This window comes from Rhodnius prolixus, unplaced genomic scaffold (genome assembly GCF_049639745.1).
Source record: "Rhodnius prolixus isolate KJV_2025 unplaced genomic scaffold, Rpr scaffold_14, whole genome shotgun sequence".
In the NCBI taxonomy this organism is placed as follows: domain Eukaryota; kingdom Metazoa; phylum Arthropoda; class Insecta; order Hemiptera; family Reduviidae; genus Rhodnius; species Rhodnius prolixus.
Window position 1 is genome coordinate 6859825 of NW_027411594.1, and position 11300 is coordinate 6871124.

The 11300-nt window shown below is 32.2% G+C and overlaps 1 protein-coding gene across 20 annotated transcripts in view; it reads left to right on the plus strand.

Annotated features, from left to right (window-relative positions):
* LOC141451900 (uncharacterized) overlaps window positions 1-11300 on the plus strand; it is a 108860-nt gene that overhangs the window by 93737 nt on the left and 3823 nt on the right. For 8 of the 20 annotated variants that reach the window (XM_074123684.1, XM_074123686.1, XM_074123688.1 and 5 more), the window contains 14 exons: window positions 445-663; window positions 742-902; window positions 988-1190; window positions 1272-1476; window positions 2097-2286; window positions 2372-2507; window positions 2615-2797; window positions 3406-3550; window positions 5654-5848; window positions 6086-6276; window positions 7125-7287; window positions 7578-7679; window positions 9181-9384; window positions 10682-10739. In XM_074123684.1, the coding sequence (XP_073979785.1) occupies window positions 445-663; window positions 742-902; window positions 988-1190; window positions 1272-1476; window positions 2097-2286; window positions 2372-2507; window positions 2615-2797; window positions 3406-3550; window positions 5654-5848; window positions 6086-6276; window positions 7125-7287; window positions 7578-7679; window positions 9181-9384; window positions 10682-10739 (2355 nt within the window). Of the gene's footprint in view, window positions 1-444; window positions 664-741; window positions 903-987; window positions 1191-1271; window positions 1477-2096; window positions 2287-2371; window positions 2508-2614; window positions 2798-3405; window positions 3551-3928; window positions 5849-6085; window positions 6277-7124; window positions 7288-7577; window positions 7680-9180; window positions 9446-10681; window positions 10740-11300 lie in introns of those variants that run through there. The other 12 variants (XR_012457168.1, XR_012457169.1, XR_012457170.1 and 9 more) reach the window with 8 other exon arrangements.

Sequence of the window (11300 nt, forward strand, 5' to 3'; positions counted from 1 at the left end):
GCTTAACACCTCTCGTCGTTGACGGGGGAGGGGGCCAAAGCGAAAATATCTAATATTGACATTTGCCCAAAATGAAAAGTAGCTAGCTACAAGCGGTACTTGATGTGGGAATCTCCTACCTAATAGTCCGTTTTAATAACCGCTACACCAATCTCTGGGCCCATGTAGCATGTGCTGAGTGTATTTTAGTTGAAGTATCAAAATACGCGAACATTGCTCAATTTGACTTGATTAGTTAAGTGAATGATTTGTACTTGTTTAAAATTTGCATATTTATCCCCATTATTATGAATTGATTTTTTATTTATTAATTTGTTACAAAATCTTTTAAAAAAATTGTTATTAAATCATTGTAAGCATTAATTGTAGTTAAATATTTATTAGTTTCATTTTTGTATAATTCGTATAATATCACTGAGGAATTTAATTTTTTGCTTTCAACAGTTTTCTGGTATCATTTCTGGTGGACGCTCGTGGTGGTGCTATGCGAGGTTGTAGACATTCTGGTGTGAATGTGGTTGTTCCACCAAGATCTGCGGCTGCGCCCTTACGTCTTACCTGCAGGTATCTAAGAAATCGAAATATTGCTCCACCGTTATCAGAAGCACAAGCTTTAGCCACCAGGGTGCTGGAGCTGTCGCCGGCTGGAACAAAATTCTTAGGGTAAGAATTGTTGTTGAAAATTACTGATATTGAGTTATGATTTAATTTATAAACAAATAACAAATACTGAATTTGCAGACCTATAATTATTGAGGTGCCACATTTTGTATCGTTGAGAGGCAAAGAACGAGAACTTGTTGTAATGAGAAGTGATAATGGAACCACATGGAAAGAGCATTGTTTAGAGGAAAGTCAGAATGCTGTGCAACATATTCTCAATTATAGTTTTGAAGGAGATGGTATGGTTATGTTTGTCATTTGAAGTACTCTTCACCATTTCAGTAGCTTCGAAGTGCTAATCACATATTCTAACTAAATGCGTAGATTTTGACGAAGCACATACAAATCGAGTTACCAGAATCGTGACTACAGAACTGCCACAATATCTTGCTGTAGTTTCACGTTTGCGACAAGAAGTTCACGTAATTGGTCCTGAAGGTGGTGTAGTCTCTTCCACAGCGGTACCTCAAGTACAGGCAATTTTCCCACCAAACGCCCTGACAAAGAAAATTAGAGTTGGACTTCAGGTTAGATCCTTGTTCCATTTTTTTACCTTTATTTTGAGAGGATATGTTTGTATAATAGTTCTGTTATGGCGCTTCCACTAGGCTCAACCTATCAGTAATGAACTAGTAACAAGATTATTAGGAAATCGTGTTGGAATCTCTCCTATTGTGACCGTTGAACCACGTAGAAGGAAGTTCCATAAGCCTATCACACTTACACTTCCTGTGCCAACCGCAGCCAACAAAGGCATGATCAATCAGTACAACGGAGAAGCTCCGACGTTACGTCTTCTTTGCAGCATCACAGGTAATGACGCAGAAGGGAGGGTAAGTTCTTTTGAACTTTTATCAAACGCTTTTAAATTCTTCGATTTCCACAGAACTACTAAAATAATGTATCTAGTTTAATGTTGCTAAAAAAGCTGTTGATTTCGAGTTAAATAGTAGAGCCTTTTCCCAAATCTCCCCTTCCATAAAAACTTAAGCTATCCTCAAAAACTGTACTTCCGAATAACAAATTTTCTTTGACTGAGTACTCTATCTGTATTCAAGATGGTGAAATATTAAACAGCTCACAGAATCATAGATGGTTCAGTAGTGGCGCTTTATACAAATGCCTTTGGTATTGTACTCCCAGGAGATACCTCTAGAAATTACTTTTCTTAAATAGTTTCTAATAAACGTGGCAGCTCTTTATGTGAATCGTAGGGTAAAAGAAAATCTTTTGAAGCATTTTCTTGATTATTGGCAAAAAAAAATCAAATTCAATATTTGGGTTTTCATTGATTATTAAGTAAATCAATATTAGTTTTGAAAAACATGATGAAATTCCGATGGAATCCTCAGTTTAGAAAATTCTACTCAATAGTACATTTTACTAAGGAATAGGAGAACGTAAAAAATATTAATAAAATCTGTCGCCCTTAGGTGGAAATGCAAAGGCACAGTGGGAAGACGTCACCGGATCAACTCCATTAACATTCGTCAAAGATTGTGTATCATTTACGACAACAGTATCGGCTAGATTTTGGTTGATGGACTGTCGTAACGTAAGCAATGCTACAAATATGGCTTCTCAACTTTATAATGAAGCAAGTCATGTACCATTTATGGCAAAGTAAGGCATGACTTGACTAACTTTATTAACTTTTACTGTATCTGTGTAGTATAACACTTATTATTTGAACATATTTTTACTTTAGATTCGTGGTATATGCCAAGAGGGTTGATCCGTTGGAGGCACGTTTGAGAATTTTCGTCATGACTGACGATCGAGAAGACAAAACTTTGGAACATCAAGAACATTTTACAGAAGTGGCAAAAAGTAGAGATGTTGAGGTCGGTGCAAATTATTATTATTATTATTATTTATTGGTGCTAAATCCTTGATCTTACAAATTATATTAAATATTTATTGATTTTTTTTTTTGTCTTTAACTCAACAGGTGCTGGAAGGGAAATATATTTATTTAGAATTTGCTGGAAATTTAATCCCTGTGACTAAATCTGGTGAACAACTTAGTGTAAATTTCGTAGCGTTCCGTGAAAATCGATTACCTTTTACAGTTCGATTAAGAGATCCTGACGACAAGCCCGTTGCTCGATTGCTTTTTATGTCTCAACCAAAGGTATGTCTCCTGTTTCTCTGCTGTATTTACTTATTACTTTACATGAGTAATATAAATAATAGATATTATTTACATAAATAGGACCAATTCAATTAGTGAAATAAACAAAATTTGGACTTTGATCTTACTAAATTGTAATATTAGTTTAAGATAAGTTAGATAGTAACAATTTATAAGTTCAAAGTAATGGTAAATGGAGATGAGGTAAAGATTTCGTCAAAAATATCATTCTTGATAAGCTGCGTTATTTTAAGTAATATATTTATGAAACTGTTGACTGAAAGTTATGATTACGGTTATTATCCATAAAGGATTTAAAAGAAGAAGTGCTGGACAGTTACATAGCTTTGAAGGAGGTTAAAAAATAAAGCTGGTATCGGATTATTGTAGTCTGCAGAATAATTTTGGAAATATGAGATGCGTCAATAGGCACAGTTTCGTAATCAATATGGCTTAGATTAAATGGCATAAAGTTTAGAAATTTAATATAAATAAAATGGCATTCCTATGGTTTCTCTTTCTACAGTTCTCAAGATTTGTCCGACTTTTTTTTTTTTCTTTTTTTTTTTTTTAATTTTAACAGTAGAACTCGCAATTTAATGTTCAAGGTTGCAAGAGGAGAACCAATACAATCTGCAGTTTGCACCTTAAACATCACCCTACCAGAAAATATTGTCAAAGAGGGAACACCTTATGGAAGTGATCTGTATTTGAGCGACAGATCTTATTCATTACCTCGCAATATGACACCTGGTAAATTATAACTTTTCCTTAAAACAATCATATTTTAAATAAACGAATGGCTTTTAGTATTATTTCTCTCATATTTAACGATAAAAAGTATAATTTAGGCTTAATTTTTTGTAGGCTGCATATTTTTTTAAATAGGTATATTGATAAATTTGTTTTGGATAATTAAAATGTTTATATTTAAGTGTATAAATAGCTTATTTGTCAATTATTTTAGATTGCATTATAGCTTTAATCAAAATAATTCTGCTGAAATTTAGTTAGCTATTGAATTTTAAAAAAGGGAAATCTTATTTATTTAATTTGTTAAAAAAAAACAAATAAGCTTCCGGTTTATTTACCTTTTTTATGATCATTGCGCATGCGGCATGGATATTATAGTACGTCAGTATTATATTTAAAGAAATAGAGCAAAATGACACCCTGATATCCCCTTATATAGGCCTCCAATTGTATAGAAGTATTTTATAAATTTATTAGCAAATTAAAAAAAAAAAAAAGAGTTCTTATTTATAAGTAAGTATAATTGTAGATTTTTAATTGGTATTTTTGCCTCCTTGCATTTTGTAGACTAGTTCACACTTTTTTTATTTATCAAAGTAGCAAAATTCAATGTAGTTAGCCTGTTTCCTTTAATAAAGCATTGAAGGTTTCTTCGGTGGAATCAGTGACGTGACGGATTGGTAGATTTCATGTGTAGGGGGGAGGGGTTCTGTTTCCGCATTTTTTTATCAGAAAGATACGCACTGACTTTCCCATTTTATAGTGCAATATGATTTTGGAGCTAGTTAATGGAGAGTAAATTGGCCATTTTCGCCTCGTGAGTTTTGACAATGGTTACGTACTTCGCACGATTATAGTCGTTACTAGTGGTACAACAGTAAATTTAGGATTGTTAGCCTAAATCAGGCAATTGATTACGATTCTTACCCTTCATTTAATAGCAATGCTAGCATTTTCTCTAAATGTCTCCCCAAATAGAGTATGCTTCAAAATGGTAGTATAAATCCTTCAATCCAAATATAATGATAATGATGCCCTAACGGATCCTAGAATCTAGGAATGAATGAAGTCCTGACAAAGGAGAGTACTATAAGAGTTGGATCTCTTTTGCGGGGTCCAGGAAGGCCTTAGGCCTGCAGAGCTATAGCCTGGATCATCTTCTAGAATTGAGACAGGCAAAGATCTGTTACTACAGTTAAAACAACAGTGATTGGTTTATGACGTGGATCTGAATAATTTCAAATCATGTGGTCTCCAATAAACCTTGATTAACCAGAGTTTTTCATAATTACGGTCATTTTAATAATGAGTGGATGGAGTATTAGTTGAAAAGGGCAACAATTCTCCAGTAATCTCCAGAACGTTTTTACCAATAGGAAATTAATTTACCCATTTTCTGATTTAATTTTTTGATAAGGAACTTTGAACTCTTTTTCAAGAATTGAAAGAGTTGAGAACACACCGTTGGTTGGGGAATTAACGGGTTTTAGAATAAAATGCGAATTTTGAAGACCAAAAAAAAAGAAGGAAGTTTGACTCATTTCTTATACAAAAAAAAAATGACGTTTTGGCGATAAAAAAATATTTGGATGCCCTCCCATTTTCGAGACACATTTGGGACTCAATCCTCGATTATAAAACATTAAATCTAAACATCATTCAATTTTCTAAGCTCACATAAATGCACTTTTTTTAAAAAACAAAACCAAAAAAAGCACAATATTTTCAAATATCTGTAGTTCAGATTTAGTTTTACTCCTACGAAACCCTTCTGTGCACGCTCTTCATCGTTAACACGGACTCTTAGGAGCATTATTTGTGAACTAATCCTACAGGAAAAGAATTCACCAAACTTATCTAATCATTTAAAATCAGCACTAAAGTATAATATTGCATTGAAATTTAAATAAGAAGTTCTTATAAGTAAAAAGAATTAATTTAAGTTTTTTAAAATTCCTTTTCTTAATGATGCATGTTTACAAAACCTTGTGAATAAACAAGAAAAAATAATACATTGATGCAATTGTAAATTTTATTATCAGCAAAAAGATTGAACATCAATTAGTTAATGAGAAACCATTTATTTATTATAATTTTTTCCAGAGACTATGGTGAGAGGAAATATGGTATTAGCAGATTTGTGCCAATATTTAGGTGATGATTGGGAACCATTGGCATTACGATTGGGTATTAGTGAAGAGGATGTGGAAATCATAAAACAGGAAGTACATACGTCACCGCAGCGAGCTAGTCTTGCCTTAAAATTGTGGCAGAACAATCTTGGCGTGCATGCTACTGGTTAGTTCAGGTTTCGAATTTTTTTTTTTTTAAACTGTGCCTAAATTTTACTAACCAAGCTTCAGTTCACAAAAACCAAGTCCCTATTCGTTCAGTCAACTACACTGCAGTTCCTGCTCATAGACTCAAAACTTCCAGCCATAATAAAAAAGATAATTACTCGAATACCACAATCATTTTACTCACCTAATCATTTCTGTTTAAAATCAATTCTGTTTATAATCGAATCTTTTCCAGGTAACAAACTGGAGAAGACATTAAGAGAGATTGGAAGAGAGGATATTTTAGATAAATGTGTGAAAGATATGCAAGTGATCACGGATGATATGGAAAGAGCCATGGCTTGTGTAACCTTAGATCAGTCTGGATTTGATGCACTCAGTACTGGAAAAGATAGCCTTTTGTTGGACAGTTTCCATCAAAATCAGGTGTGTATGTGTAGTTAAATTATGTTTATTACATTCATATCTTATTGCTGAGAAATATTTGAATCTATTTGTGATACTTAAAAGGATTTCCGGCGTTTAATCTTTACCGTACAACCTTTAGCCGGATTTGTTGTTTTTGAAGCCCCGGTATCTCTCATGAGATGACGGGTGGGCGGGGAACAATGGGCATTTTGGATTGCCTGCGTTCCTTCCCCTTTTTGGTGGAACCGCCCTTCTAATACAATTTTTACAATCTACAGTCTTTACCTTAAATGAGAATTTAGCTCAATAATTTCGAAGGAGGTCAAATTTTTAAAACGTATGTAGATTTTAAGTGAATACATTTCAGTTGAAGTTAGTCCTAACTTTTAACAACTTCCAGTCGAGATTTCAAGAACTCAAACAAAAAATGAAAAAAATTCTAGTTTGAATATTCTGTTTAATTTTCCTCAGATTTCTCTCAATTTAAGTTTAATGTACAAAACTTACTTCAGCACTTAACTTCCTTCTGGGAATATTATTCCATATTTTAGAAAAATCTTCATTAATTTTTTTTTTTTTATCTTGTGCTCAATTATTTTTGCATTCTTACTCTACAACATCTTCAAGAGAGATAAACCTATAATGGAGTCCAATAGACTTGAACACAATCTTACGAACTGGGGAAGAAATCCCGTTTGAAAAAAAAAAAAACTGAAGCTTGGAGTCGAGACCGTTTTGACCGATTTATCGTTCTCTAACGATGGCTTGCAATTCTATTTCACATTACAATTGTTTTTGATGCCTTTCAGGATACAAAAAAAAAAAAAAAAAAAGGAAGGGATTTATTGTATTTTATTTTTTTACAGGAGAGTGGATATCTAGAAGACATGAGTAATTCGAGTACAGTGGGCGGCGTATTGAATTCAGAACCTTTTGACAAGTATGCTGGCGAAGAGAAACAGATCACGGCGGACTTTCTGTCACACGAAGCTCAGGGTGTTTCCAGCGACACTAACCACAGTACAAACGGTAATTGATTTATCAGGTTGAACGCTATTATTTTGATGGGAGCAAAAAACTATATAAACGGGAGTGGTTATTGGGATGGAAAGATGTTCACGAAAATGATAAATTTTAGTACATTTTAGATGTTTTTTGGTTAATATTCCTTAATTTCTCTTCCCTTAAAGAGAAAACTGTAGAAACAATATTTGCTAAAAGTTTTAGGAAGTTTATAAGAAATGTTTCTTATTGTTACCAAATAAAATATACAAGTTTTTTTTTTCTTTTCTAATCTTCCTATTTCATTTGCTCTGCAGGATGGACTTCCAGTGAACAGCAAAAGATGAATGAAAACATAGGAAGATGGAAGCAAGGAAAAAGTATTTGGCATTCTCCTTCATTGGATGGGATGCATGATGGTAATTAGTTAGCATTCGCTCTGGTGATGCTGTTAATAACATCTTTAACTTTTCTTAATCTAGCACGCATGTTTTCTTGCAAAAGCACTTTTGCGGTGATCATTTTTAACTTACTTTTTCGGTTATACTTACTATCTGTTTTAACAATTCAATAACCCTGGTTGTTTTATTTTATCTCTTATCTCGTAGAATTGTAGAATATTGTTTTATCGTTTTTGGTGATTGACTGATTCATTCATCCAAAAGGAAGAAAAGATATATTGCAAATTTCAGTCATATTTTTTAATTTATTTTTTGCCAAGTTATCCATCCACAGATTCTGACGAGTCATATCAGGGCTTCTGCTTGTTGACCGCTATATTTTTTTTTTTTACATTTTTAACACCAAAGGTTGGTGGTGAGGCTTCAGTCCACCTAACTTTAGAGAACTTTCGAGGTTAAAAATGTAAAAAAAAAAATATAATTGTCCTTCCTTCTTAGATCTATAGATCCTTTGCCAATTTTTTTAAATTTTCTCAAAGATTTCCAATATTCAATCATTGTTCTTAGGAGACAACAATCATGCTGTCACCAAAATTTTTCAATTGAATTAGTTTTGTTGCAATTCTTAGGAGGTAGAGCATAGTTTTATAATTTAAATTTTAGATCCATGAGTGGAGTCTAAAGAGTGATTCATATAGACTCGATATTGTTTAACCCTATTACTGAACACTTCACACTATATGAGGCACTATATGCCTTATATAAATGTCTAAAGTACTAGTTACTGCGTCTATTATTCATGTGTAATTAAACATACAGCGGGTTAATATTTTATTATTTTTTTACGCTTTATATTACAATGACTAGGTTTATTATAGTAAAATGTCAGGTAGATAATAGTTACTTTTTGAAATATAATAAGTGCTCAATATAAGGTCGTGTTTGTTTTGTGTTTGCATTTTTTTTCTAACTCTTGTTAATTTAATAATTTCAAAACGTAAATTTGTTTAACAAATAATAATTTTTTAAACCTACTTGTTGTATAATAGACATTTTATAAAACGTGTTGATATTTTGTAGTATGATTGTTTACAATGCACAGACAGATTGGTAAGAAATATTATGCTGTAACTGTGTTTTATGTAAAATGCCAGTATACGTCGCTGGTAACAACTTTAATGTTCTAAACTTCATAGTGTTCATGTTTTTCTTTTTTACTGACATTCATTCATCCATCCTTAGAGGCTGTTTTTTTTTTGCAGTAGATGTAGATTTCCACTTACTATGTTTCATGAAACATTAAGCTTGTCGGCCTGTGTTTAAAATTTGTCGATCTTCATGTTGAATGCGTAATCTTTGTCCGCTACGTTTAGTTTCACTTCAAAGATGTAATATCTTCTTCAATATCGTTTCTCGCTTCGTATAAGATTAACATAATATTTATTAGCATTAGCTTCTATGCTTGGTTAATATTCTGCACTTTTAGTTTTACCACTTGTTTTTCACTTTATAATAACAGATCACCCACTGATATCTGGCGGTGGCACGGTCTGCGAGGGAGGTATATTGAGCAGTGACAGTGAAGGAGGAGGAGGCGGCATGCTTGGCGAAGATAATGGTAGCATGAAGCGTGGAAGTAACAAGTCTAGGCGTACTTTGGGCAGTTCAAGTGGTTCAGATGTTGCATTGCATGAGGGAAATGATCTTTCTGACTCAGATCCTGGTGAGCCACATCATTAACCAATTTAAGTTCCAGATTCAACTCAAAGCGTCACAAATTTAACGTAACTAACATAACAAATCAATCTGCTAATATTTAACCATTATTAGAAAGAGTAATATTTTCATTATTTTTTTTGTTTTTAGTATGAAGAGTGAGTGAACTATGTCTATATTCTTTTGCTTGGGAGTGATTTATAATCATTTTTAGATTCTAGATAATAGTGAATTGATCTTATTTGTCCAAAATTTTCAGTTATAGATATTTTCGGTAGGCTTGGAGTGATGATGGTTTTGTTTTGTAAACTTATTATTGGAAGTCCTTTGTTCCCGTTAAATATTTCTAATCCAGTTCTATTCTGTGTTAACCAATCTTCGATGAACTTATGGTTGAAATACCAGGCAATGTGAATTATTTCAGCCTCCATAGCACGCTTGTGCTCGTTCATTCTGATCCGTTTCGCATTTTCTTCAGGGTGTCCTCAGGGTGTGAATCAACAGCTTTGTGCAGGTACTATAACTTGCACAAAAAAAAAAAATTAAAAATAAAAAGCTTTCGTTTAGATTTTCGTAACTTTATTCGAACAATTTAGCAAAGATTTTTGGAGTTTGATTTTTGCAAATATACGATGAGGTTCGAAGTTGAAAAACAACTGCATTCTTTTATTCGTTCGTGAGTCTTGAAATTTATTTGAGGAGAAGTATTCGCCAATAATAAAAAGAGGATATTCGAATTAGAGGAAAGTAAGTTATTAGAAGGTCAACATTTTGCCTTTAAAATCCATTGGGAGTGACGCGGATTCAGCATTTCATTCAACTGACTTAACTGGTGTTAGATCAAAATTGTTTGTTTGGATTAGTGTTTTTGTCTATAAGAACGCTAGTTATTTTCTGAATTCTTTTTTTCTGTTGTTAATATGTTGTGTTTTTCTGAAGATGTTGTTGTTTTGCATTTAATGTGGATGGGTGATTTATCTTCAAACGTTTTTAATAAACAAAATTAAAAAAATTGCTTGCTTTTTTTAAAAAAAAATTCTTGTCCAGCATGTATTTTTGTCCTTTTTTCTTAGATATCATAAAATTATTATAATTTCAATAAACTTACTTAAAATAGATTTATGTAGTTGAGGAACATCTGTAGATAGGTTACTTTTGTAGTACATAGGAGAAAATTAGGAGGTTTCAATTTTTTCTATCTACTTTTTTTTTCATTTAGTTAAAGTAGATTGTTTTTAAAATTCAATGAAGAACTCATTTCCATTTTCTTGCATTACTTTGTAGTTTTCTTACATTTTGTTTAGGTTCTGACTTAATCCAAGAATCTTTACCAAACATTGGAAGCCAAGTAGACATGCATAGGTAAATTATTAATTGTAAATATTTATATTTTCTTTGTTACACAAAACATTAACCAAAACATAATTTCAGTTTTTCTTTTAAATAACACTTTTTATTTTGGTTGGGATTTTTATTTCGTTACGAATAGTCTAGATGATTGAATATGCCTGTAAATCCAGATAGTATTTCTTTTTGTGTGTGGAACATGATTGAAAATTTAGTAATAATAAAAGCAGCTTTCTGATGAACTTAAATATCTTTAGGATACAAAAAAGAAAAAGGAAATTTCAGATTTAATTTCATCAGAAGAATTTTTGTTTTGTGGGTTGTTCATTGGTTCAAAAAAAGTAAATTTTTCTCGGCCATGTTTCGAACTATACTTAATCTTCATTAGGGCTGCGAGAAAGAGATAGTTCTGCTTTTTTGTTTTACAGTGGTGCAATAATTCGAATAAAGTGTAAAGAATAAAAAGTCTTATGTCGTAGTTGGTACAATATCATTAACGTAACTAATTCTTGATTTAAAATAGTAATAATAATGAACTAATAATCCTACAAGTAAGAAAACGAGCCATGTTTGAAA